The sequence below is a fragment of the Hyperolius riggenbachi genome, chromosome 1 (genome assembly GCF_040937935.1).
Source record: "Hyperolius riggenbachi isolate aHypRig1 chromosome 1, aHypRig1.pri, whole genome shotgun sequence".
Taxonomy (NCBI): domain Eukaryota; kingdom Metazoa; phylum Chordata; class Amphibia; order Anura; family Hyperoliidae; genus Hyperolius; species Hyperolius riggenbachi.
The window spans coordinates 292933117-292958725 of record NC_090646.1 but is presented as its reverse complement, the minus strand read 5'-3'; the positions used below and the strand labels follow the sequence as shown (position 1 = coordinate 292958725).

Here is a 25609-nt window from a genome sequence, read left to right as displayed (position 1 = left end):
GTATGCACATCCATTAATACAACATATCTTTCTTTGCTTTGCTTTAGTATCACAGTATGGCTAGCCTTGACATTGATGGACCCATTAAGATGAGTGTGAACTGCTCCAATCTGTCAAGCAAGGAACATATCATGAATCTAATGCCAGCTTTAGAGCCACTGGTAAACCATGTACGTTACGTCATCTCTCAGGGTAACGATGATAACATCTTCCGCATTCATCAGAAGGAAGGCCAGAGTTTCCTTCACCTTGGCCGCAAAAAGGTGACTCCAGGTTTGTATAACCTAGAAATCACCAGCATGCGTCTGTACCGCAAGAAGGAACTGCAGAAACTAGAGGATGAGAAAGACTCTAACTACCTCAATGGTGAAATAGGCCAGACACTCAAGATGAAACTTCAGCTCCATCTTTATTAAGATCAGATGCAATCATTCCTCAAATGGCTTTCACAAGAACTGAATTTTACATTTATAGAGAAAGTATTTTTCTCTCTTCTCTTTAATTAGCAAGCTTTGTGTCAGAACCTCAGCACTAAGGCATAAGATCAATGAGAAATGTGGAATATGAGTTCAGCTGTGACCAATGTCCATATGTATCTTGGAATTATTTGTTATAGTATTTGTTATATTAAAATGGGAGGGATCTGAAAGACGGGGAGTTTAATGGAATGCAATGCTATGGATGTACAGCAATTGAAGGTTCAAGGTCTAGAATTGTCTTTCTGTATTTTCACCAAAAAAATGTAACAGGAATGCCAGTAAAAGGACTATGTGCCTTACAAGTGCCTTAAGAGTGACCTTGAGCAAGCAGCAGTTTTTGCAGCAAAAGCATTTGAAATGTGAGTGCTACAATATTTTGTATGTGGTGCTTCTAATGAAGTTCTTTGGGAACTATAAGAGTGGTCACTAAAACTCCTAAATGAGCATGATGGATTATTTTGTATTTCTTTTTCTTTGTTGTTTAAAAACAAAAACTTTATTTATATGTACTGTATTTACAGCAGTGGCCCTACTACTAATGAACACAGACTGCCAGACATGAGAACAAATAATTCACCTTCATGCATGATTCTGTCACTCTATTTATTGTCATCTTGCATTTCCACCTTGTGATTTTTAACCCCAAAACTGATTTATCATACTATTATATGCTTCCATCACAAGTCTAAGAAAAGTCAGAAAACAGTCCACTTTCATCTGGGGACACTCACACCTCGCTACATTTGAAGGAGCAAAACAAATGAGAGTGGTACATCATTTATATATACTGCAGAAAGCGTGCTTTGAGGGAGAAAGTATTAAGATGGGGAAGTAAAATCATAATTTTAATTTATAAGCTGCAATATATGTATTCCATGTTGAATATAGTTGGTTACAAATAGTGCTTAGAAGGTTTAAGATATTTAATGACACTCTAAACAAATATTTTCTTGTACATGGAGATTCCCTTCGTGCCTTATTGCCAAATCCAGTACAAACATGTTAAATCTGTCATAGAGGCATTGCCACTAAACTGCCTCCTTGGATGAATTTACTGTAGGCCTCTTACCTCAGGCTGCAAAAAGGAGGTACACACAAAACAATATACTGTAGTCTTTTAGCTTAGATTTCTGTCCCAGTGTAGTACCGACATAATAATTAACTACCATGTTAAATCTTATGCGTGGTAATATCTCTAGCATAAAGGGGAGTTGGTCTAGGAATGACTGAATCTAAGAAAACAAATCAAACAAATGCACTCAGCTCCAAGTACATAATCCCACATTTTTAAAGGACAGTCATATTTTAAATAGGAAAACCAACTATTTTGAACAATACATTTGTTTATTAATACTATTTTTATTTGAACTGGGTTTTCTCTTTTGCCTTTAAAAATGGAGAACATTGGAGAAAGGATGGTGCTATTTTAGACTACAGTATGAAACACACACACAATACTACCTGACACTATACTGTATCCATCCCATAATGGTGCTTTACCCTTCCAGTGCTTCGGATGGCTTGGTTACTGCACTGTACTTCCTTTTTTAAGAAAAAATATTTATGTATAACCACAACTGTAAACTGTTGCTCATCTTTTGTAATTTCATATTCTTGTAGTAAATATATTTTATTTGATACATGTTTTGTTTTTGTTTTGTTTTTGTTTTCTGTTTTTTTATTTCAAATTCCCAGGAGCAGCCACTTTTTGGTAATATGTGTGAATACTGTAATTGTTGCCGAAATAAAATCATAAACTTGAAAAAGATGCTAGCTTTGGAAAATACAAGATGTTGTGAAATAAACTATGTTTCTAGACGGTGCTACAAAAAATCATGTCATTGTGAAAATCATTTTTCCAGTCTTGCATTGAGCCAAGTGTTATTTCTGGAGAGGAGGATGATTTTTCTCTTTCTTTCCAATGTGGTCTGATGCATTTTATATTGCAGTTTAAACAGTGTGCTGTATTTGTTGTTATGTTTGTTGTTAGGCACATATGATAATTTTGTACAACCTTTCATAATTGTGTTTTTGTATCAGAAGCAACAGCAACAATAAAATTATTTTGGGTAAAAATATCCTTTTTGATGTTCAATAAGCAAGATATAAAAATTATCTCCTAAATGAAGTTCTAAAATGGGCATTTCTAATCGTGGCTGTGGTTGCGTCAATCTTGGCATGTTTACATAGATTCAGATGTCTGAACAAAAAGAAAACCTGCTGTCTTTAATCACTTGTAGAAAATGCCTGTTATGGGAAATAATGCTGGTGTTTTACCTTTGTAGTTCCTGGAAGATATACTGTATGTTAAATAAGCATACATCCAATGGAGCTGGAGTTTAGAGAACAGTGTACTGTACAGTGCTAGCAAACAGTCCATTTCAAAATGAGGTCATCATGTATTCTCCCAACTTCAGGATTCCTTCTAAAAACAAATTTACTGTATTAAATACTAGCTAAAATGTGGCCATTTGGGCCCATGTGGGATCTTTATAAAGTATGGAAGTAGTGTAAGTAAGTATAAAGTATGGAAAGCTGATAATTAGTTTTAACCTCTGTTTCTTCCATTCTGTAACCTTCTGAATGGCTGTTTGTTATGCTGGGAATACACAGTTCGTTTCTGCTGTGCACTTTTTCCATTCACTTCTATCAGAAAACGAGCGGCCAAAGAATGATAAGGGAGATCGGACATGCCGGATATTATCTATCGAACCATCTAATCAGCTAAAAAAATGAACCGTGTATTCCCAGCATAGTTACCAACAGCTCCAGGCTGGAAATAAATACTAAACATCTCACTTGGTTTTACCACAAGTTGTAATCATTCTGAATTGACATTTATTGAGGTATTTACCTCACAAGTTGGTAATTTACTTCACTTGTTGGTAATTTTAGTTTTCCAAGCGGTAACAGCTTTGGTGGATTGGCATTTCACAAAATGTTCTGTGCAATCAGCCGTTTTCTGTTTTACTGAATGCATGTTTATTGAATTGAGCCCATAGTATACAACCCAAGGAAAGTCAGAGCAATCATAACATAACCTGTAGGGTCTATTAGCAGGATAACTAGTGAGTGAGAGGGCACAGGTGTACCATTCAGGATGACCACTTGGCTATGTGGAATCCAGGCAACGTATGGCAGAGCAGGGTGACCTAAAATCGAGAAACTTACTCTGTCCCTCAGTCCACTCCATACATCATAGTAACCACAGCCATGGCTTAAGTTAGTCCGGCGGTGAACAGGCTGTGGATAAAAATATACTTAACATTCCCAAATGCAAAATTAAATTAACACCACAGTAAAAAATGATCAATTGTGCATATTCATCCAGGGGGCTGAAAAATCACTGCCTTGGTCAGAGAATATAAGGACCAGTACAAAGCCTGTAAAAAAACAAACTGTATGAGAGGAAAAGCAAATAAAATGTGAAGGTAAGTTAAAACAGAAGAAAGACAAGTAGTTCTGTGTATATAGCCATATTCATCCTAAGTTTCCCCCTCTCTCCATCTGCCTGGTCCAGGGGCGTAACTAGAAATCACTGGGCCCCCCTGCGAATATTTGGATGGGGCCCCCCCCCATAGGTGCCAAATAATCTTAATGGGGCAGCGTTTCACTGTAAATTAATTGTAAAGTGGTCAGCATTTTACCAGACAATCGTAATGTGGGCCAGAAAATCGTAATGTGGGCAGAGTTCACCAGAAAATCGTAATGTGGGCCTTTAGAAAATCATAATGTGGGCAGAGTTCACCAGAAAATCGTAATGTGGGCACCAGTCACCAGAAAATAGTAACGTGAGCAGCAGTCACCAGAAAATTGTAACGTGGGCAGCATTCACCAGACAATCGTAATGTGGGCAGCGTTCACCAGAATATCGTAATGTGGGACAGAAAATCGTAATGTGGGCAGAGTTCACCAGAAAATTGTAACATGGACAGCATTCACCAGACAATCGTAACTTGGGCAGTGTTCACCAGAAAATCGTAATGTGGGCCAGAAAATCGTAATGTGGGCAGCGTTCACCAGAAAATCGTAACGTGGACAGCATTCACCAGACAATCGTAACGTGGGCAGTGTTCACCAGAAAATCGTAATGTGGGCCAGAAAATCGTAATGTGGGCAGAGTTCACCAGAAAATCGCAATGTGGGCAGCAGTCACCAGAAAATCTTAATGTGGGCAGCAGTCACCAGAATATCGTAATGTGGGCAGCAGTCACCAGAAAATCCTAATGTGGGCAGCAGTCAGTCACCAGAATGTCGTAATGTGGGCAGCAGACACCAGAAAATCCTAATGTGGGCAGCAGTCACCAGAAAATCCTTATGTGGGCAGCAGTCACCAGAAAAATCGCAATGTGGGCAGCAGTCACCAGAAAATCGCAATGTGGGCAGCAGTCACCAGATAATCCTAATGTGGGCAGCATACACCAGAAAATCGTAATGTGGGCAGCAGACACCAGAAAATCGCAATGTGGGCAGCAGACACCTGAAAATCGCAATGTGGGCAGCAGACACCTGAAAATCGTAATGTGGGCAGCAGACACCAGAAAATCGCAATGTGGGCAGCAGACACCTGAAAATCGCAATGTGGGCAGCAGACACCTGAAAATCGTAATGTGGGCAGCAGACACCTGAAAATCGTAATGTGGGCAGCAGACACCTGAAAATCGTAATGAGGGCAGCAGACACCTGAAAATCGCAATGTGGGCAGCAGTGACCAGAAAATCGCAATGTGGGCAGCAGTGACCAGAAAATCGTAATGTGGGCATCAGACACCTGAAAATCACAATGTGGGCAGCAGACACCTGAAAATCGTAATGTGGGCAGCAGACACCAGAAAATCGCAATGTGGGCAGCAGACACCAGAAAATCGCAATGTGGGCAGCAGACACCAGAAAATCCTAATGTGGGCAGCAGACACCTGAAAATCGTAATGTGGGCAGCAGACACCTGAAAATCGCAATGTGGGCAGCAGACACCAGAAAATCACAATGTGGGCAGCAGACACCTGAAAATCGTAATGTGGGCAGCAGACACCAGAAAATCATAATGTGGGCAGCAGACACCAGAAAATCGCAATGTGGGCAGCAGTGACCAGAAAATCGCAATGTGGGCAGCAGTGACCAGAAAATCATAATGTGGGCAGCAGACACCTAAAAATCACAATGTGGGCAGCAGTGACCAGAAAATCACAATGTGGGCAGCAGACACTAGAAAAAAAAATGCACCTGTGAAAAAAAACCAATTCACTTACCTGACAGAAGTCTTCTCCTCTCCCGGCATCTGGCTCGCAGCTCCATGAGTCCTGCTGCAGCACATCTCCCGCGCTGACAGGCAGAGTGCAGGGCTACGGCAAGATGGCTGCCGAAGCCCTGTACTAGAGACACAAATAGTCTCCAGTGTAGGGCTTCTGCGGCGGCCATCTTGCCGTAGCCCTGCTCTGCCTGCCGGAGACTATGCAGGCTGCTGGTGGAGCGGGGCTGCGGGGAATGAACTGGCGCAGCGTCTATTAGACGCTGCGGCCAGTTGAGCACCTTGCTGGGGGGTCCAGAGCAGCGCTCCCCCCACGCACAGTGAGCGGGCCCCAGAGCAGCCCCGGGCGGCCGGGCCCCCCTGCGGCTGAGAGAGTCGCATCCCCGGTAGGTACGCCGGTGGTGACAGCCTTTCCTCCTCCGGGCCCCTGACTTGCTAGGGGCCCCCCTGCAACTGCAGGGGCTGCAGGGTCTATTCCTACGCCCCTGGCCTGGTCCAGTGATATAGGTACTGTAAGTGGCTTCAGTTGAAATGTTTACCCCTGAGCCTAGATAAATTCTATATTAATAAATACAGGCACTCTATATAGTACTCAGGGCATTGCTTGTATTCAGAACCCTAAAATAAGCCTATATCCATATTGAAAGGAGCTTTAGGACAGTGGCGTACCTAGAGTACTTGTCACCCGATGCTGATTAAAACGAGGGGGAAAAAATAAAAAATACACAATTTCTCCTATTTCATCCTCTATAGTTTCAAAGTAAACAATGCTACTAAAGATACAATTCACACATTGTATTTACCCATTGTCCTGGCTATCATTTAAATTATGTTCTTAGTACAATGCATGGCGACAATATATTATTTAGGGTTTTTTTCCCCGTTTTGTGTTTTTTTGTTGGAAATCAATAATTACAAGCCTTTATTTGCAAAAATAACAGTAATATACCCTAATGACATACTTATTAAAAAAAGCTGAGTCTCTAATGTAACTATTTATGTATTTATTTTAAATGCTGTCAGTTTTTTTTCCACTTATTTTACAAATGTTTTATTTTGGTAACTATGGGGAGGAAAAAGGGGTTAATAACTGTATTAAAAAAAAAAAAATTTTCATTTTGGACACAAGATGGTTCTATACACAATTCTGGGTTAACCAGGAAGTGTTCAATCTTTTTTTTACTACACTTTTTACTTTCATTATTATAAATGAACATGGCTCCTGATTGGAGGCATGTTCATTCATAACAGGCACTTTGATTGGCTGAGGGAACACAATCTCTGAACTTCCACTGTACATGAGCAGCCGCTGTTGATTAACAGGTCGCAGCAGTATGTCCTTGTAGCCTCGGCCGATCAACTATCCAATTCGAATATTATAATCTATTTGGATGAGAATCGGTGCCGCCAAGTGCATGCCTGACCGACATAGCGGCGAATTTCGGGACAGAAATTAGTCACATGGTTGATTGCCCATGCCGCAAGATGTCGAGCTGAAGTTAGTTGGTCGTTTGTGTGATGGTACGGTGGCAACGAGACAACGAAACCCCCGCCGCAATGTATAAATGTGCCCAGTGTATGCATTTATACATTCCCTGTAATGTAGCAACCTCCGTGCAGTGTCCGTAACTTCCGGGCGGCTCTCCATACATGCTACTGGCGTCAGCACATAGCGTCTGACGTCAGACGCTATTTGCCAGTGGCATGTAAGAGCTGATGCTCTTCTTGCCAGAGGGGGACACTCCAAACCCCTTTCAGAAAGGACAAAATCTGTCAGAAAATTGTTTTTCCATGCCCATAAATGCCATCAATAAATGGATTGCATACTTGAATTCCATAAGGAGTTACAAATTCATGCATATGAAACATGAGTTTTAAACTGTCCAGTATGGCTGAGATCTTGTATTGCTCAGCCACCGGAGGTCTAATCCGCCTTGCAATTTTCTAGAGTGTATAATAAGTTCTGTAAAGATGGGTCAGCTAGTATATTCCTATCAGCTAGAAACACATGAAATACGGAAAAATATTTATTTTAGGTTTCAACGGGCACACCAGCAGAACAGGTGTCCTATGTAAAGGCACGTACATACGCCTGATTCCTGCAAACGACGGGTGGTCAGACCCACCCACGGGGCGGCGGTTCGGTCAAAACCAGACTTATCAGCCTGCCGACAAACTGTACACACTGACAAACTGTCGTCAGAATGGCCGCCACGCATGCGGGTCTGTCGACCCGTCATTTGCAGGAATCAGGCGTGTGTACGCGCCTTAAAAGCAGCTGTGTGAAGAGAAGTAGAGATAATAATCTGAGAGGATCCCTTGATCTCTGGCAGAAGTCTAGAGATGCAAATTGGGCAGTCACCCATTCTGGGATAGAGCTAGGTTTACAAGTTTTGTTGACTTAAGCTTTCTGTCAGCAGGGTGCTGATAAGCTCAGGAAGATCTTTTATGTAGGAGCTGAGATCTAAAAAGCAAATTCCTGTCCTGGCTGTTGACATCACATCTCTCCCATTTCAAAGATTCGGAAAGGAATGGACAAGCAAGGCCGTGACTGAAGCAATCCCCATTCGGTACTTGGGTTTGTTCCAGTGGGAAAGTCAGTCGTATTCTGATGGCCAGTTTATGCTGGATTGTGAAACAATATTTCTGGAGGGCTAAGCTCCAACGGAGGAGTTTTCCCTTGGTACCAGCAGTAGATTTCAGCCAGCGGAGAGGGGTTTTGGTCTATGATGACCATGAAGGATCATCCATATAGGTACGATTGTAACTTCTGTAGGACCCACACAATCGCTAGACAGTTTTCCCCTGCGGTGGAGTATGTGACCTCCTTTGGACGTAGCTCCCTGCTCCGGTAGAGGACAGGATGCTCATTCCTGGTCATGTCCACCTAAGTACTGCTCCCAGACAGTGGTTGGAAGTGTCCATTTGTACAATAAACTAACAGGAAAAGTCAGGAGCTTGAAGGAGAAGGAGCACTAGCCAGTGCTTCCTTTGAGGCCAAACGCCTGTTCTAATTCTGGGTGGAAGGCTGTGGCCATGCCACAATGGCATCGACCTTCCCTACCTGGGATTTCAGGATCTGACTGCCTACTCTGTGCCCTAGGTAATCATGGTGTCATGGCAATATGACATGGTCAGATTGGCAGTGGACAGCTTTCCCAATACCTGCGACAAATGATCAGGGTGATCTTCCCAGGTCGGACCGAATACAGGGATATCATCTAGTTATGCTTCTGGATGATACCTTGTGTTTCTTCCAGTGGTTTATTCATTGATAGGTGGCATGGGAATTCTTAATACCAAAGGACATTCTAGTAAATTGATAGAGGCCAAAAGGGGTGATGAATATAGGACTTATCTTTTTCCTCTGGTGTGAGTGGAATCTGCCAGTACCCACAGCTCAAGTCCATGATAGCTAAGCGGACGCTAGCTGATCCAACAACGCCAACTGATCTCCTCAGTCTCTCGCTTGATCTCAGCCTGCATTTCTGGTAAGGTGCGATAAGGGCCCTGCCGTAAGGGCTTGTGGGTCCCTATGTCAACTCGGTGAGCTGCTAAGTTGGTCTGGCCAGGGAGTCCTAAGAGTGTTGTGATGTGCGCAGTCAGGAATGCGGTGAGCTGAGGGGTATGATAGGTGGGGGTTGATGTTCCAATCCTCTGCCACTTCTGGTAGATCCTCTAGCAGTAGAGATGGCCCGAATGGTTCGCCAGAGCACAGTTCCCAGCAAATTTCCACTGGTCGACCCACCCCCTGTACATCATCCTGGAGCTAAACTTTGACCCCTTACCTCACAGTCAGCAGACACATGGCAGCCAATCAGCTAGCACCCCCTTCTGGACCCCCACCTACCTATCAAAAAGCAGTTGCGGTGGCCATATTGGATTCATTGTCTGCTGACTGTTAGTGAGAGCAGGGTCAGACTTGCTGCAGATAGGTAGGGAAAGCATTAGCAAGGCCTGTGTTCTTGTTCCTCACTTGCTGTGAAAGCACCCCAAACAGCCCTTTTGAGGATTAGCACATGGATCCCCCTCTGGCATGCCACAGTCGAGGGGTTAGACCCCTTTAACCACTTGAGGACCCACCCTTTACCCCCCCCCCCCCTTAAGGACCAGCGCTGTTTTAGCTGATCTGTGCTGGGTGGGCTCTACAGCCCCCAGCACAGATCAGGGTGCAGGCAGAGCGACCAGATCGCCCCCCTTTTTTCCCCACTAGGGGGATGATGTGCTGGGGGGGTCTGATCGCTCCTGCCTGCCTGGGTGTTGCGGGGGGGGGGGGCACCTCAAAGCCCCCCTCCGCAGCGAAATTCCCCCCCTCCCTCTCCTCCCTCCCTTACCCGGAGATCCGAGGCTGCACAGGAATGGATCTGTCCTGTGCAGGCTCTAACAGGCTCCTGCCTGTCATGTGACAGCGATCCCCGGGCACTGATTGGCCGGGGATCGCTGATCTGGTACAACGCTGCTACTGTTAGCAGCGTTGTACGGATGTAAACAAAGCGGATTATTTCCGCTTGTGTTTACATTTAGCCTGCGAGCCGCGATCGGCGGCCCGCAGGCTATTTACAAAGCCCCCCGCCGTAAATTGACAGGAAGCAGCCGCTCGTGCGAGCGGCTGCTTCCTGATTAATTAGCTTGCAGCCGGCGACGCAGAACTGCGTCGCTGGTCCTGCAGCTGCCACTTTGCCGACGCGCGGTATGAGTGCGTGGTCGGCAAGTGGTTAAAAAAACCTTTCCATCACTTTTTTTTTTATATTTAAAATTTTTTATTAGATAAGATAATAAAGGCTCATAACATAAATGTTTCCACTTTACATTTGTATAGGAGATTACAGTGCAATAAAAAACAGAACATCCTGAGATCCTTATTTGTTTGGGTGACTGTCTAATAATAGGCATTTTCTGTGAACTATTATATAACAATCTCAGCATAGCTCCACGCTTCACTACAGCGTATACTATTGTGGTTGTGGAACCGAAGAATTATAAAGTTTGAGCCTCGTGAGGCCTAATGATATTCAAAAGTTAGGAGAGGGTGTCCACCCAGACACTCCCCGCCTATCCCCGTAGATCAGAAAAGAGAAGAAGATAGAGAAGAAAAGTTAAGAGAGGGGTCAACCATGAGACCATTACCTATTCCAGATACACCTAAAAGCATAACATTCAAAAGGATATATCGCCCCACATCTTATTGAACACATGCATTTTATCCTGTATTCTAGCAGTCAAATATTCCAGATTATATACATATTTAATTCTTGCTTGAAATTCTGACATAGTGGGAGGCTGAACATCCTTCCAGTGCTTAGAGATCAGACAGCGTGCTGCTGATAAGAAATGATTTAACAATCTGGATGAGTTATTTTTAATTTTGGGCATGGGTTTGGCAAGCAAACAGATCCATGGATCTAAAGGAACCTCAATTTCAGTAGATCTTTTGATGAAGGCCAGAACTTGTGTCCAAAAGGGTTGGATTATCGGACAGTCCCACATGATGTGGTGTAACGAACCAGTGTCTCCACAGTTTCTCCAGCATGCCGGGGATATAGAAGGTAGCCATTTATTAAGACGCACCGGAGTTTTATACCATAACATCATAATTTTGTAGATATTTTCCTTAGTTTGGACACAAATGGATGTTTTTGCTGCGTTCTGCCAGATTTTTAGCCAGGATTCTGGTGTAGTTGTTGTATGAAACGCTTGGTCCCAATATTGCATATATTTATGTTGGAGATCCAGGTGGTGTCTCTTGGGGTCATTTAGCCACGTGTAGAGCATGGAGATAAGACCTTTTTGTTTGGGGCCTCGTTCCCAAATTGATTCCAGTTCCGTTTTTTGTGGGAATTCCAAGGAGGAGGACACAGTGCATATAAAGTGGCGGTTTGTAGGTACTGTAAATAGTAAGAGTCAGATAGATTTAATCTTTCTTTTAGTGTGTCATATGAGTACAGTTTTCCGGTGAAGGGGTCTAGAAGGTCCCTTATGCACAGAATGTTCTTAGTCTTCCATATTGAGGTTGTTGCTATTTTTAAACCTGGGATAAATGCGGGATTGCCAAATATAGGGATGTAGCTGGAGTTCCTAGTAAACAGAGTGATTTGTTTCCCTAAAGAGAACCATAAGCGAATGTTAGAAGACACAGAAGAGTAGATTTTGTATGGTAAATAGCTGTTTCCTATCTGATTCCAGAGTAAGGCGCTTGGGTGATATGGTTTGAGGACCTGAAACTCTATCTGAGCCCATCTAGCATGTGGGCCACGTTCCCACCAGGCCACCATCTGTCTAATCTGCCCAGCAACATAATAATTGTATAAGTTTGGCACTGAGAGTCCACCAGCATGTCTTTGGAGTGTAAGTATAGGTCTAGCAATGCGTGGGGGTCTACAGTGCCAAATAAATCTGAACAATGCTCTCTGTAATGGAATTAGAAATGATTTGGGAATCCAAAAAGGAATTGCTGAGAATACATATAACAGCTTGGGGAGAGAGTTCATCTTAAATGATGCCATACGGCCAAACCAGGAAATATGATAATCTTCCCATTTATGGAGATCCGAGATTATTCTGTTTATAATGGGAGTATTATTGTGCTTTATAAGATTTGAAGTTAATGAGGTAACCTGGATACCAAGATATTTTATGCTAGACTCTTGCCATTTATAAGAGAAGCTAGATTTTAGGGTGTTCATAGTTTGTGGCGTTAAGTAAAAAGGAAGTATTTCCGATTTTGTGGCATTTATTTTGTAGTTTGATAGCTGGCCGGACCTGGAGAGCTCTGCATGTAATACAGGGAGGGAGATTATAGGATTTACAAGGGACAGAAGGACATCGTCCGCATATAGTGAAATTTTAAAGGTGGACCTACCTATTGTGATGCCCATTATGTCAGGGTTGTCCCTTATCCTTGCAGCCAGTGGCTCTATGGATAAGGCAAAAAGCAATGGGGACAGGGGACAACCCTGCCTGGTTCCATTGGAAATATGGAAATAATCATTAGGATTGGTATACGGGATCTTTATAGCTACTTTAGGATTTGAGTATAATTTATGGATAGCGTTTAGATAAATGCCTCCTATATCCATTTTGTCCATGGTTTGGAACAGGAAATCCCAGCTTAGCCTATCAAAGGCTTTTTCTGCGTCCAAACCAAGGAGGACAGTTGGAAGTTTATAGAAATTGATATGATCAATTAAGTTGACTATTCTGCGGATGTTATCACCTGCATATCTCCCAGTTATGAATCCGACTTGGTCGGCATTAATTAAGGATGGCATCATGGGGGAGAGCTTGTTGGCGAGGATTTTTGAGAATATTTTTAAGTCTGCGTTTAGGAGAGAGATTGGTCTATAATTAGTCATCTCTAATGGGTCCCTATCAGGCTTGGGAATAAGTACCATGTGAGATTGTGTCATGGTCTCTGGAATATTTTCTACCCCCATGAAGCCATTAAAAAGAGTTGTCAGTTTGGGTGTGAGGATTGATTTAAATTTTTTATAATAGGCCACTGAGAAGCCATCGGGTCCTGGCGCTTTGTGTGGTTGTAAGTTTTTGAGAACCTCAAAAACCTCTTCATTGTCTATTTCTTGATTGAGGGCTTCTAATTGGGCCTGAGAGATGCGTGAGAGCTTACAAGATTCTAAATAATTAGAGATGTCGGATAATGCTGGAGAATGTTGACCAGTGGAGTTAATTAAATTGTATATAGATTTAAAATAGTTTTTAAATAAAGTTGATATGACCCGTAGATCATAATGAGTAGTGCCTCTTTTATCCTTAAGTGCAAAAACTGCATTTCTAGATTTTATGTCCCTCAGTTTCTTTGCAAGGATTGTATGTGCCTTGTTACCCCTTTCATAGAAAAGCTGTCTAGTGAATAAAAGTGCTTTCTCTACCCTGACATATTGCAGTTCAGCCAATTCTTTGCGCTTTAATTCTAATTGGGCCAGGGTGGTTTTTTTCGGGGATTTTTTGTGGCTTTCTTCTATTTCCATAATATTATCTAGTAAAACTTTAATTTTCTGGTGATATTCCCTGTTTTTTGCACTAGCTATACCAATTAATTTCCCTCTAATACAGGATTTATGGGCTTCCCAAACTGTGGAAAATTGGGGGACCGAACTTTCATTAGTGTCGAAATAATTTTTAAGGCTTTCTTCGATACTAAGAATTGTTTCCTCATCCGTTAGTAAACTATTATTCAATCTCCAGACTGAGGGAATCTGAGGGTTACGTGCTAAATTTAAAATCAGCTCCACCGGGGCGTGGTCGGACCAAGTTATTGGACCAATCTTAGAGGAGGTTAAAGTCGAGAGTAAGTTTGGAGAAATAAAAAAATAATCAAGTCTGGAGTAGGAGGACGAAGTGTGTGAAAAGAAAGTGTAATCTAGTTCCGTAGCATGCAGAGCTCTCCAGGCATCTATATATCCAAATTGTTTTAGCAGGGTCCTAAACTGGCGAGCTACTTTACAGATTGAGGGAAATGAAAGCGGTTGAAGATCAGATTTCCTATCTTTAGTAGGTGAAATTATTAGATTAAAATCGCCACCCAAAATGATGTTAGGGCATCTCAGTTTTTCTATTTTCAAGAGGACCTTTTCTACAAATTGCAATTGATGGTCATTGGGGGCATAGATGGAGGCTAAGGCTACCTGAATGCCGTGCAGGGAACCTTCCACTATCAGATAGCGTCCCTTGGGATCACTGTGCACCTTAGAAAGTATGAATGGACATTTGTGATGTACTAAAAGGGCTACCCCCGCTTTTTTAACGTTAGCACTAGCTAAATAGGCGGTAGGGTATGTTTTGCTTTTTAGGTAACCAGGTTTCTGGGAGGAAAATCTAGTTTCCTGTAGGAATATAAAATCTGCTTTGGAGCGTTCCAGATCCTTTAAGGCTAGATATCTTTTACGCACAGAATTTAACCCTTTGGTATTTAAGGTTAGTACTTTTACCATTTTGTATTATAGTGGAATATAGCTGAATGAATGCCTGGATCCCAAGGGAGGCTCAAGGCAGCATAAGTATTATATGTATGGTAGGCCCCATGGTTGACAGAGGGGATAGAAGAGAGAGGAATGAAGGTAAGAGAAGAAGATAAAGAGAAAAGAATACCCTGGGGGTAAATTACCCCCTGGTCTAATACGCTAATACATTTGCTAACTGCATTTAAACCTGTAAAGTGAAAAAAGATTAATTGCAACAAGCAGTGAGCAAATAATGCAGTGAAAACAGCTATAATATTAAGTATTGCAAGGGTGCCAGCACTCCCTGCTTGGGCGCGACCCACTTCGCGCCACATAGGGGGTAGCATGAGGACTACGTTAGAGTCAGGCCTTTCAGGCCCACCGCGGCGGGGCCGCAACTACAATAGGAGAGAAAGGAGTTCCCATCACACTTATGATTAAGGAGCGACATTATTGATGTTTTCATCACTTTTGTGGCCAGAAACTGTCTTTGAAGGTTTTAAAATTCACCTGCCCATTGAAGTCTATGGCGGTTTGCATGTTCGCGAACATTTGCGGAAGTTCAAGATTTGCAGCTGTCAGGTACCAGGGGTCTGCGAGTGTCCTGTACTTTACCGCAAGATTGCGAATGGCTGGTACTCGGTTCCAACAAAAGTGCCAGCCTGCTCATCGGCTTCGTTTGCAGACTGAGGCTTCCACTCCAGCACAAACTGTCTCACGTCTGTAGTGCATGCAGCAAGGAGCTGATTGGGGATAATCATATCCTCAAGATTATTGTAAGTCTTTTCCTTAAGGGTTCGAGTACATTGGCGGAATGTGGTGCATAAGCAGCTTGCCACATCTGCGTAATAGTCTCTGGACCCTTTCTGGATGCTACAAAATAAGAATTCCGGTAAACTTCTGGAGTTAACTGGAATTTAGTCTAAAGTGCTTCATTTTTTACCATAATTATGTATAAATGATTTAGTCAGTGTTTGCTCATTGTAAAATCTTTCCTCTCCCCGATTTACATTCTGACATTTATTACATGGTGACATTTTTACTGTGGGCAGGTTATGTAGCTGCCCCTAGCTGTTTTGGCTGTTAGAGACAGCTGTAAACAGCTAATTCCTGTCTGTGAAAATTGTTACATTGTGGCAGTTTGCCCAAAGTACCGCGGTACTCAGAGCTTCTTGTGGGAGGGGTTTCAGCACAAAATCAGTCATACAGCGCCCCCTGATGGTCTGTTTGTGAAAATCATTATATTTCTCATGTAAAAGGGGGTATCAGCTACCGATTGGGATAAAGTTCAATTCTAGGTTGGAGTTTCTCTTTAAACTGTTCCAAAATAGGAGGAGTTAGGAAGGTTTTTAAGTCAAGTGCAGGAGTAGTATACAATATTATATTATTATTATTTATTATAGTAATATGGTTAATGTTTAAGTATTATTGTAATGTTTGAGGGACCTTCCCTTGGCCCCTTCCGTAAATACGGCAACATGCACTATACAGGACAGTCATCTAGAGCCTTTCTGAAACACAAGCCACTTCTAATGCAGCAATTTTAACTAATGTAAGATTACAAGAGCTGCCAGCTTGAGTTCTGAACATCTGTGTGTGCAACTGATCAATGTATATCGGTGTAGCAAGCACTGGACTTTGTTCCCCCTCCTATTCTGCATTCTTCAGAGCCACCCAGTGTTCTGTGCTCATCAGGAGTAACACAGAAATACTAAACGGGCATCTTTGAAGAATGCAAAAGGAGAAGAGGAACGAAGCCCAGAGCTTGAATCCACTGTGTCTCTGCCAGGGGTCTAGTCCTGCGTGAACGCGGGGGGACGACGTCTACTCACTTTATTTGGAGAGTGGACGCCGTCCACCCTAGCACCCTGGAGGGGAGCAGCGCAGTGGAGAGGAGCATTGTGCACAGCGTGGGGAAGGGCGGACGTTTTCCCCCCCTTCCCTCACCTTGGGGCTCCTCTTCCTGGCTCTCCCCTCCATAACGATTGCGGCGGTGGCTGGCGGCAATGGCTGGCAGCGGCATCAGTGGGTGGGACTTACCTCCTTCAGTGTTTCGGCGAGTTGACGCTGTGCGTGCCGCTGCTCTGGTCTTCACTACTGATGCCGCTGCCAGCCATCGCCGCCAGCCACTGCCGCAATCGTTATAGAGGGGAGAGCCAGGAAGAGGAGCCCAAGGTGAGGGAAGGGAGGGGGAAACGTCCGCCCTTCCCCGCTGCTCTGCCCAATGCTCCTCTTTACTGCGCTGCTCCCCTCCAGCTGGGGGGACACCTGGCTATATATACTGGGAGCACCTATACACCTGGCTACATATACTGGGCACATATACACCTGGCTACATATACTGGGCACATATACACCTGGCTACATATACTGGGGACACCTATACACCTAACTACATATACTGGGGACACCTATACACCTGGCTACATATACTGGGGACACCTATACACCTGGCTATATATACTGGGAGCAACTATACACCTGGCTACATATACTGGGAACATATACACCTGGCTATACTGGGGACACCTATACACCTGGCTACATATACTGGGGACACCTATACACCTGGCTACATATACTGGGGACACCTATACACCTGGCTACATATACTGGACACATATACACCTGGCTACATATACTGGGGACACCTATTCACCTGGCTACATATACTGGGGACACCTATACACCTGGCTACATATACTGGGGACACCTATACACCTGGCTACATATACTGGGCACATATACACCTGGCTACATATACTGGGAACATATACACCTGGCTACATATACTCAGCACATATACACCTGGCTACATATACTGGGGACACCTATACACCTGGCTACATATACTGGGAACACCTATACACCTGGCTACATATACTGGGGACACCTATACACCTGGCTACATATACTGGGCACATATACACCTGGCTACATATACTGCGGACACCTATACACCTGGCTACATATACTGGGGGTACCTATACACCTGGCACATTGTAGCCAATTAGGCTACACTCCCTCCTGGAGCCCCCCCCCCCCCTTATAAAAGGCAGGCAGCGTCAGGCATTGGACTCACTCGTGTGCCTGCATTAATTAGAGAAGGGAAAGCTGCTGCAGACTCTCATAGGGAAAGCTTAGTTAGGCTCTTGTAGGCTTCTTAGCTTGCTCCTTGCTGATTCTTATTGCTAAAAAAGCACACCTCAACAGCTCTTTTGAGAGCTAATCTTGTTCTTGTAATCTATTTTTGTGTGTGTGTGTCCCACTGATTCTTGTGTTGCATAGACAGCCTTGGTAATTCCTACTGTGTGTGCCACTGCCAGGCCCAGCACCTTCAGTGACTACCTGTGTGTGTGACAGGTGCACATTGTAATACCCATCACTGCATATACCTACCTGTTGTTCACTTCAGTCAGTGCACCCACCTACCTACATGAGCGCACGCAGTGTCACTGTGCCCCTCCAGTACCTGTCTGTGTGTGACAGGTGCACATTGTAATACCCATCACTGCATATACCTACTACCTGTTGTTCACTGTGCACCCACCTACCTACGTGAGCGCACGCAGTGTCACTGTGCCTGTCCGGTACCTGTCTGTGTGTGACAGGTGCACATTGTAATACCCATCTCTGCATATACCTACCTGTTGTTCACTTCAATCAGTGCACCCACCTACCTACGTGAGCGCACGCAGTGTCACTGTGCCTTTCTGGTACCTGTGTGTGTGTGACAGGTGCACATTGTAATACCCATCACTGCATATACCTACTACCTGTTGTTCACTTCAGTGCACCCACCTACCTACGTGAGCGCACGCAGTATCATTGTGCCTGTCCAGTACCTGTCTGTGTGTGACAGGTGCACATTGTAACACCCATCACTGCATATACCTACTACCTGTTGTTCACTTCAGTGCACCCACCTACCTACGTGAGCGCACGCAGTGTCACTGTGCCTGTCCGGTACCTGTCTGTGTGTGACAGGTGCACATTGTAATACCCATCACTGCATATACCTACTACCTGTTGTTCACTTCAGTGCACCCACCTACCTACGTGAGCGCACGCAGTGTCACTGTGCCTGCTCGGTACCTGTGTGTGTGTGACAGGTGCATATTTGTAATACCCATCACTGCATATACCAACCTGTTGTTTTCAGTGCACCCACCTACCTACGTGAGCGCACGCAGTTTCACTGTGCCTGTCCGGTACCTGTGTGTGTGTGACAGGTGCACATTTGTAATACCCATCACTGCATATACCTACCTGTTGTGTTCAGTGCACACACCTATCTACGTGAGTGCACGCAGTGTGATATACCACTCCGTGCATACCTGTTAACTGCATGGCGTCTATCCCACTCCGCCATGCCCCCCTCCAGGTGTTAGACCCCTTAAAACATCTTTCCCATCACTTTTCTGGCCAGAATAAATGTTTCTAGTTTTCAAAGTTCGCCTCCCCATTGAAGTCTATTGCGATTCGCGAACGTTTGCGCGAACCGAACTTTTGTGGAAGTTCGCAAACCGAAAATCGGAGGTTCGGACCATCTCTAACCATGAGTTGGAATGAAATATGACGTGAACATTTCCAGAGATCAGTAACATACAAAACTCATTACATTATGAAGCTGACCAGGGTTAGCAAATTAAACAACCTACTGCAAACTGATGAACCACTATTAGGTCGCTAACCCTAATACCTGAAGTTAGCAAAAAACTATCAAAGAGAGGCAGATGAGAATGCTATCAATAACAAAGTGGACAGGAAGGAACCAGCAAGGATGCCTAGCATGCAGGTAGCAGTAAAGGTAATTTTAGAAAAAAAACAAAACATACAAACAGAGAGAGTCACACAAAGTAAACCATTCAAGAGTTGAGTTTGGGATTAAGCAGGAGCCATGGAGGCATTACTCAGATGTCAGAAGTGCATAGTTATGTTTAAAGAAAATCTGTAACAAAAAAACTCCCCTAGGGGGTACTCACCTCGGATGGGGGAAGCCTCCGGATCCTATTGAGGCTTCCCCCATCCTCATCGGGTCCCACGGCGGAGGCGAAAATCCTCCCGGAGCGGCGGCGACGTAAATATTTACCTTTTGGCTCCAGCGCAGGCTCAGTATCCGCTCCTTCCCACGGAGATAGGTGGAAATAGCTGATCTCCATTCGGGCTGCTCTACCGCGCAGGCGCAAGTCGCCTGCGCTGTAGAGCGGACCTGATGGAGATCAGCTATTTCCGTCTATCTCCATCAGAAGAGCCGCAACAGCGCCCCCACTGGAGCCTGGAAAGGTAAATATTGAACAGGCTGTCGGGTCTGTCGGGCCGCTGTTCGCAGGGCTGCAGCGAGACCCCTGTGGGACAGAGGAGGACGGGGGAAGCCTCATTAGGATCCGGAGGCTTCCCCCTCCCGAGGTGAGTACCCCCAGGGGACGTTTTTGGTTTTACAGTGTCTCTTTAAAGTTGATCCTTAGCTTGATGTTTTGCTCACTTGCTGTATCATTATTGTTATATTATTAATAATAATTATGGCCTCTTCACCACTACAACATATTTTCCATTAAAAACTAGAGCAATTTTCACATTTCAGTGTGCCTCCCATTCATTCAGTAATAACTTTATCACTACTGATCACACCTAAATAAGTCCATATATTGCATACAGATATCCAGCAGCACTTCTTCATCTTTTAGTGATACGTGTTCCTCCACCAAGGGAATAGACACTGCATACAATTCACCCCTGTAGACTGGGACTTACCTACTTGCTAAGCTACGATTACAGTAGTTAGCTGAGCATGCAGGGTATTACATAGGCTCCCCTCGCCTTATCTCCGATCTCCTTCCCCACACAGGCGGACACTTCTTCTGAAGGGTGAATATGACCAGCCTGGTACATATATACATGTCTTCTTATATTGCAGCTTATGATAATTTAAAACCTTATGTCTTAAGCAACCATGTACCTTAGAAAATGAAGCAAGAGGCTTTCATAGTTACATAGTTATATGGGTTGAAAAAAGACTTACATCCATCGAGTTCAACCAGAGAACAAAGTACAACACCAGCCTGCTCCCTCACATATCCCTGTTGATCCAGACGAAGGCGAAAAACCCTTACAAGGCATGTTCCAATTAGCACCAAAAGGGAAAAAATTCCTTCCCGACTCCAGATGGCAATCAGATAAAATCCCTGGATCAACATCATTGGGCATTACCTAGTAATTGTAGCTATGGATGCCTTTCAACGCAAGGTAAGCATCTAAGCCCCCTTTAAAGGCAGTTATAGAATTTGCAATAACTACTTCCTGTGGCAATGCATTCCACATCTTAATCACTCTTACTGTAAAAAACCCTTTCCTAAATAAATGGCTAAAACGTTTTTCCTCCATGCGCAGATCATGTCCTCTAGTCCAGGGCTTTTCAACCCTGTCCTCAAGTACCACCAACAGTGCATGTTTTGTGGAAATCCACAGAGGCAGATAATCAGCTCTGCTGAGGCATTAATTGCCTCACCTGTGAATGTTTGTGGTTTTCTGCAAAACATGCACTGCTGGTGGTACTTGAGGATAGGGTTGAAAAGCCCTGCTCTAGTCCTTTGAGAAGGCCTAGGGACAAAAAGCTCATCCGCCAAGCTATTATATTGCCCTCTGATGTATTTATACATGTTAATTAGATCCCCTCTAAGGCGTCTTTTCTCTAGACTAAATACACCCAGTTTATCTAACCTTTCTTGGTAAGTGAGACCTTCCATCCCACGTATCAATTTTGTTGCTCGTCTCTGCACCTGCTCTAAAACTGCAATATCTTTCCTGTAATGTGGTGCCCAGAACTGAATTCCATATTCCAGATGTGGCCTTACTAAAGAGTTAAATGGGGGCAATATTATGCTAGCTTTTTGAGTTTTTATTTCCCTTTGAATGCATCTCATTGAGCAGTATAGTTAAAATCTTTAACAACTTTATTATAAATTGTACTCCCATGCAGTGACAGACAAATCTAGTGTTTGGAAGTATTACAGCACCTTCCACCCCACGTGGTCACCTGGGCTGACCACTGCTACACTGTCTCTTCTTCCACATACCTTCACTCACTATCTGGACTGTCACTACTTTCTGGTCTGTCTAGAGTCCCAGTGTTTCACTTGGTGTCTCACTCAGGTAGCAAGCTCCCCCCTATCTATTTGGTCACACACAACGACTCATCAGGAAATGAAGAAGTATCCTCCTGTGTGGGAAAGGAGATCGGACATAAGGCAAGTGGAACCTATGCAATACCTCACATGCTGAGCTTACTACTGTAATCGTAGCCTAGCAAGTAGGTGACTCTCATTCTAGAACTCATATAACTAAAAGATAAGAAAGTTCTGCTGGGTATCTTTGTACATATTGAAATAAGAACTCACTCATCCTGAAGGCTCAGTTCCCACTTATTTCCGCAGCCAGAGTGGACAGTACAATGCCCACTCCGATGGTCCGCAGTGATGTGGCTGGTTCCCGGGGCAGATGCGCTCCCCCACAGGCTATATGGGGGAACGCATCCACCTGGCCCCAAATTATCACACATAGAAGCTCTGTCTGCTTACTGCAACGCATCCCATGGATCCGTTGCAGCGTGACAAGTGCAAGCATGACAATTGCAAGCATGTCCTAGTGGACATTGTTTGCCTTTTTTTGTCTTTGCTCTTCTCTGCTGTCTTGTGATAATAGGATAAGAAATAGCTCCCTGAACTGTGTGATTTTGGCAAGAGATCACCTTAATAGTAACCATTCTATGGAAGCATAGCTGGTTATTATCTAAATACTGTGCTTTGAGAAGTGATAGGTTTTTTTTAAGCATGCGCTGTAGTTCCTTGGTGTATTCCATATATTGTATTTTTCTCATCAAACTAGGCTTTTTGTGGGTGATGTTTTTTTTTCTTGTAATTACTTATGCATTTTCAAGAGTAAAACAAATGAAAGGAAAAAAATGAAAAAATACACTGGGCTTGATCACTAAAGGATGCTAAGTGTTAGCACGCCAGTGAAAAGCCCCTTAGCACGTGCAAAGGCACTTTGCACACGCTAATACACGCGCAAAAGTTTGCACGTGCAAAGTTTAGTGCTGCACCGGTGCGTGCGAAACGTCACACCGTTCGCGTGCTACATAGCCTGACAACCGGACTTAGCGCGCGAATGGTGTGATGTTTCCCGTGCACCAGTGCGATGTTTCGCGCGCACCGTGCAGCGCTAAACTTTGCACGCGATCTGTAACAGCCTTAGATGTACAAACTGCTTAGCACCCTAGTTTGCACTTCCAAAGCTGTTAGGCGTGCTAACTATGCCTTTGTGAATCGAGCCCACTGTTTTTCAATTTCCACTATAAACAAACAATGCAACTGTAGATAAAACCCACACATTTTTTTTTGTCCATTTGACTTGATTATTACAGCATTTAAAGTATGTTTCTAGTACAATGTTAGGGGACAATATATTATATGGACAATATATTATTTTTGCTGTATAGTGTGATTTGTTTTCCCATTGTACCCTATCAATATCTACCTGCCCTTATTTGCAAAAATAACAGTGATAAACCCTCATGGAAAACATATTTAAAAAGAGTCCCTAAGGCCCTAAGGGAGCAATTAATGTATTCTCTTTTAAATTCTATTCTACAACTTATCATGGTTGCAATGATATAACATATGTAATAAATCATCCAATAAGAAATTATTTATTTATCTTACTTATCCTGTTGCCTATCCTTACCTACCCTGTTGTTTTTAGTGTTCACTGTCAGATTTTAGAGAAATATGATCCTTTTCTCTGTGATGCCAGAAGTGACATCACTTCTGACCTTTTTTTTAACCAAGATGAAGGTAGCCATACATCTATAATACAATACAATAACATTTCTATAGCGCTTTTCTCCCATAGGACTCAAAGCGCTTAGGCTCTCTCAGATTCAGTAATTAGTAGGATGAAGTATTCACACAACAAAAGTTATATTTCTGCAAATGCCAAACTGAACAGGTGGGTTTTCAGTCTGGATTTAAACACGTCCAGGGATGGAGCTGTCCTGATCTGTTGAGGTAAGGAGTTCCAAAACGTAGGGGCAGCATGACAGAAGGCTCTGGGACCAAAAGTTTCCAAGTGGACTCTGGGTATGACTAGATTATTAGAACCTGTTGATCTGAGAATGCGGGGATTGCTACGCAGCTGCAACATATCGTTCATGTATCCAGGGCCTAAATTATTCAGGGATTTAAATGTCAGTAGGCCGATCTTGAATAGGACCCTCCATTCTATAGGTAGCCAGTGAAGGGAGTGCAGGACTGGCGTTATGTGGCAGTGACGGGGTTGGTTGGTTAGCAGTCTGGCAGCAGTATTCTGTATCAGCTATAGGCGGTACAAGACCTTTTTTGGAAGGCCAGTGTAGAGAGCATTGCAGTAGTCCAGTCGGGATGTGATGAAGGCGTGGACTAAGGTTGGCAGATCTTCTGGGGGTATGAGGTGCTTGATTTTTGCAATGTTCCTCAGGTGAAAATAGGATGATTTCACCACAGCAGAGATTTGAGTTCTGAAGTTTAAATCCCAATCAATTAGAACTCCCAGGCTACGCACATGATCAGAGCTGCGCAGATCCGTGCCTCCTATTCCCAGTGGTTAAGACTGCAAGTTAAGTTGTTTTGTTATCATGCTCTGCCCTCCTATCAGAAGGACTTCAGTTTTGTCTGCATTTAGTTTCAGCCAGTTGTCATTCATCCACTGCTGTAGTTCACGTAAGCAGGCGTTTATAGTTAGAGTTGGGTCTGTCACACCAGGCTTGAAGGAAAGATATAGTTGGGTGTCGTCTGCATAGCAGTGGTATGTCAGGCCATGTTTTTGGATTAGTTTTCCCAGCGGTAACATGTAAATCGTGAAAAGCAGGGGAGAGAGGATTGAGCCCTGGGGCACCCCATACTTAAGTGATACAGGGGTGGACAGGAAGGGCCCCATAGACACTTTGTGGGTTCTGCCACTCAAGAAGGATTGGAACCACTGAAGAACTATGCCATCAATGCCGCAGTATTCCTGTAGCCTGTTTATCAAGATGTCATGGTCAACTGTATCAAAGGCTGCAGAAAGGTCTAGCAGTATGAGGATGGAGCACTCTCCTCTGTCTCTTGCCATGAGCAGGTGGTTGCATATTTGGATGAGGGCAGTTTCAGTGCTGTGGTGTTTCCTGAAGCCAGACTGGAATGGGTCATAACTGTTGTTTTGTAGGATTTTGGCTTCTAGCTGGAGGTAAACAGCTTTTTCAATTAGCTTGCCCAGAAGGGAGAGGTTAGAGACAGGTCTGTAGCTGGTCATTGCATCTGGGTCCAGGGAGGGTTTTTTGAGGAGAAGCCTGATGATTTCTTCCTTCAGTAAAGCAGGAAATATCCCTGATTTTAAGGAACAGTTAACAATTTTTAGGAATACCGGTACGAACAGGTCGGGGCAGTTCAACATGAACTGTGTTGGGCCAGGATCTAGGTCACAGGTAGTTAGGCGGACATGAAGGAGGATGCTTGATGTGACTTCTTCATCAATTTCTTTGAAGTTTGACCAAGGTGTTACATTGTCTCTGCTAATGGTCTTCGCGCTATATTAGGCTCAGATGCTGTAAGTTGGATGGCGGACCCTATAGCGGAGACTTTGTCTGTGAAGAAATGGGCAAATTGGTCACAGAGGTCCTTTGAAGACTCGATGTTAAGTTTTTGACATGCCGCGTTGCAGAGTTTTTCCACTGTGCGGAACAGTTGGGCTGGTTTGTTAACTGCATTTGCAATCTCTGCAATCTAGCAATGTATGGGCAGATTCGACCAAGAGACGAATCTCTCTCTTATCAAATCTGATAAGAGAGAGATCTGTCAGCTTCTCATACACCACAGACGGATTCCCGATCAATTTCAGCATGAAATCACTTGG

The 25609-nt window shown here is 43.8% G+C and overlaps 1 protein-coding gene across 4 annotated transcripts in view; it reads left to right on the top strand.

Moving 5' to 3' along the window:
- The window catches only part of LOC137508077 (fibrillin-2-like), a 710315-nt gene extending 708198 nt beyond the window's left edge, over window positions 1-2117 (top strand). For all 4 annotated transcript variants that reach the window (XM_068233727.1, XM_068233729.1, XM_068233728.1 and 1 more), the window contains one exon: window positions 48-2117. In XM_068233727.1, coding sequence (XP_068089828.1) covers window positions 48-416 — 369 coding nt within the window. In that variant the 3' untranslated portion in view covers window positions 417-2117. The remainder of the gene's footprint in view (window positions 1-47) is intronic.
- Window positions 2118-25609: the final 23492 nt, after the last annotated feature.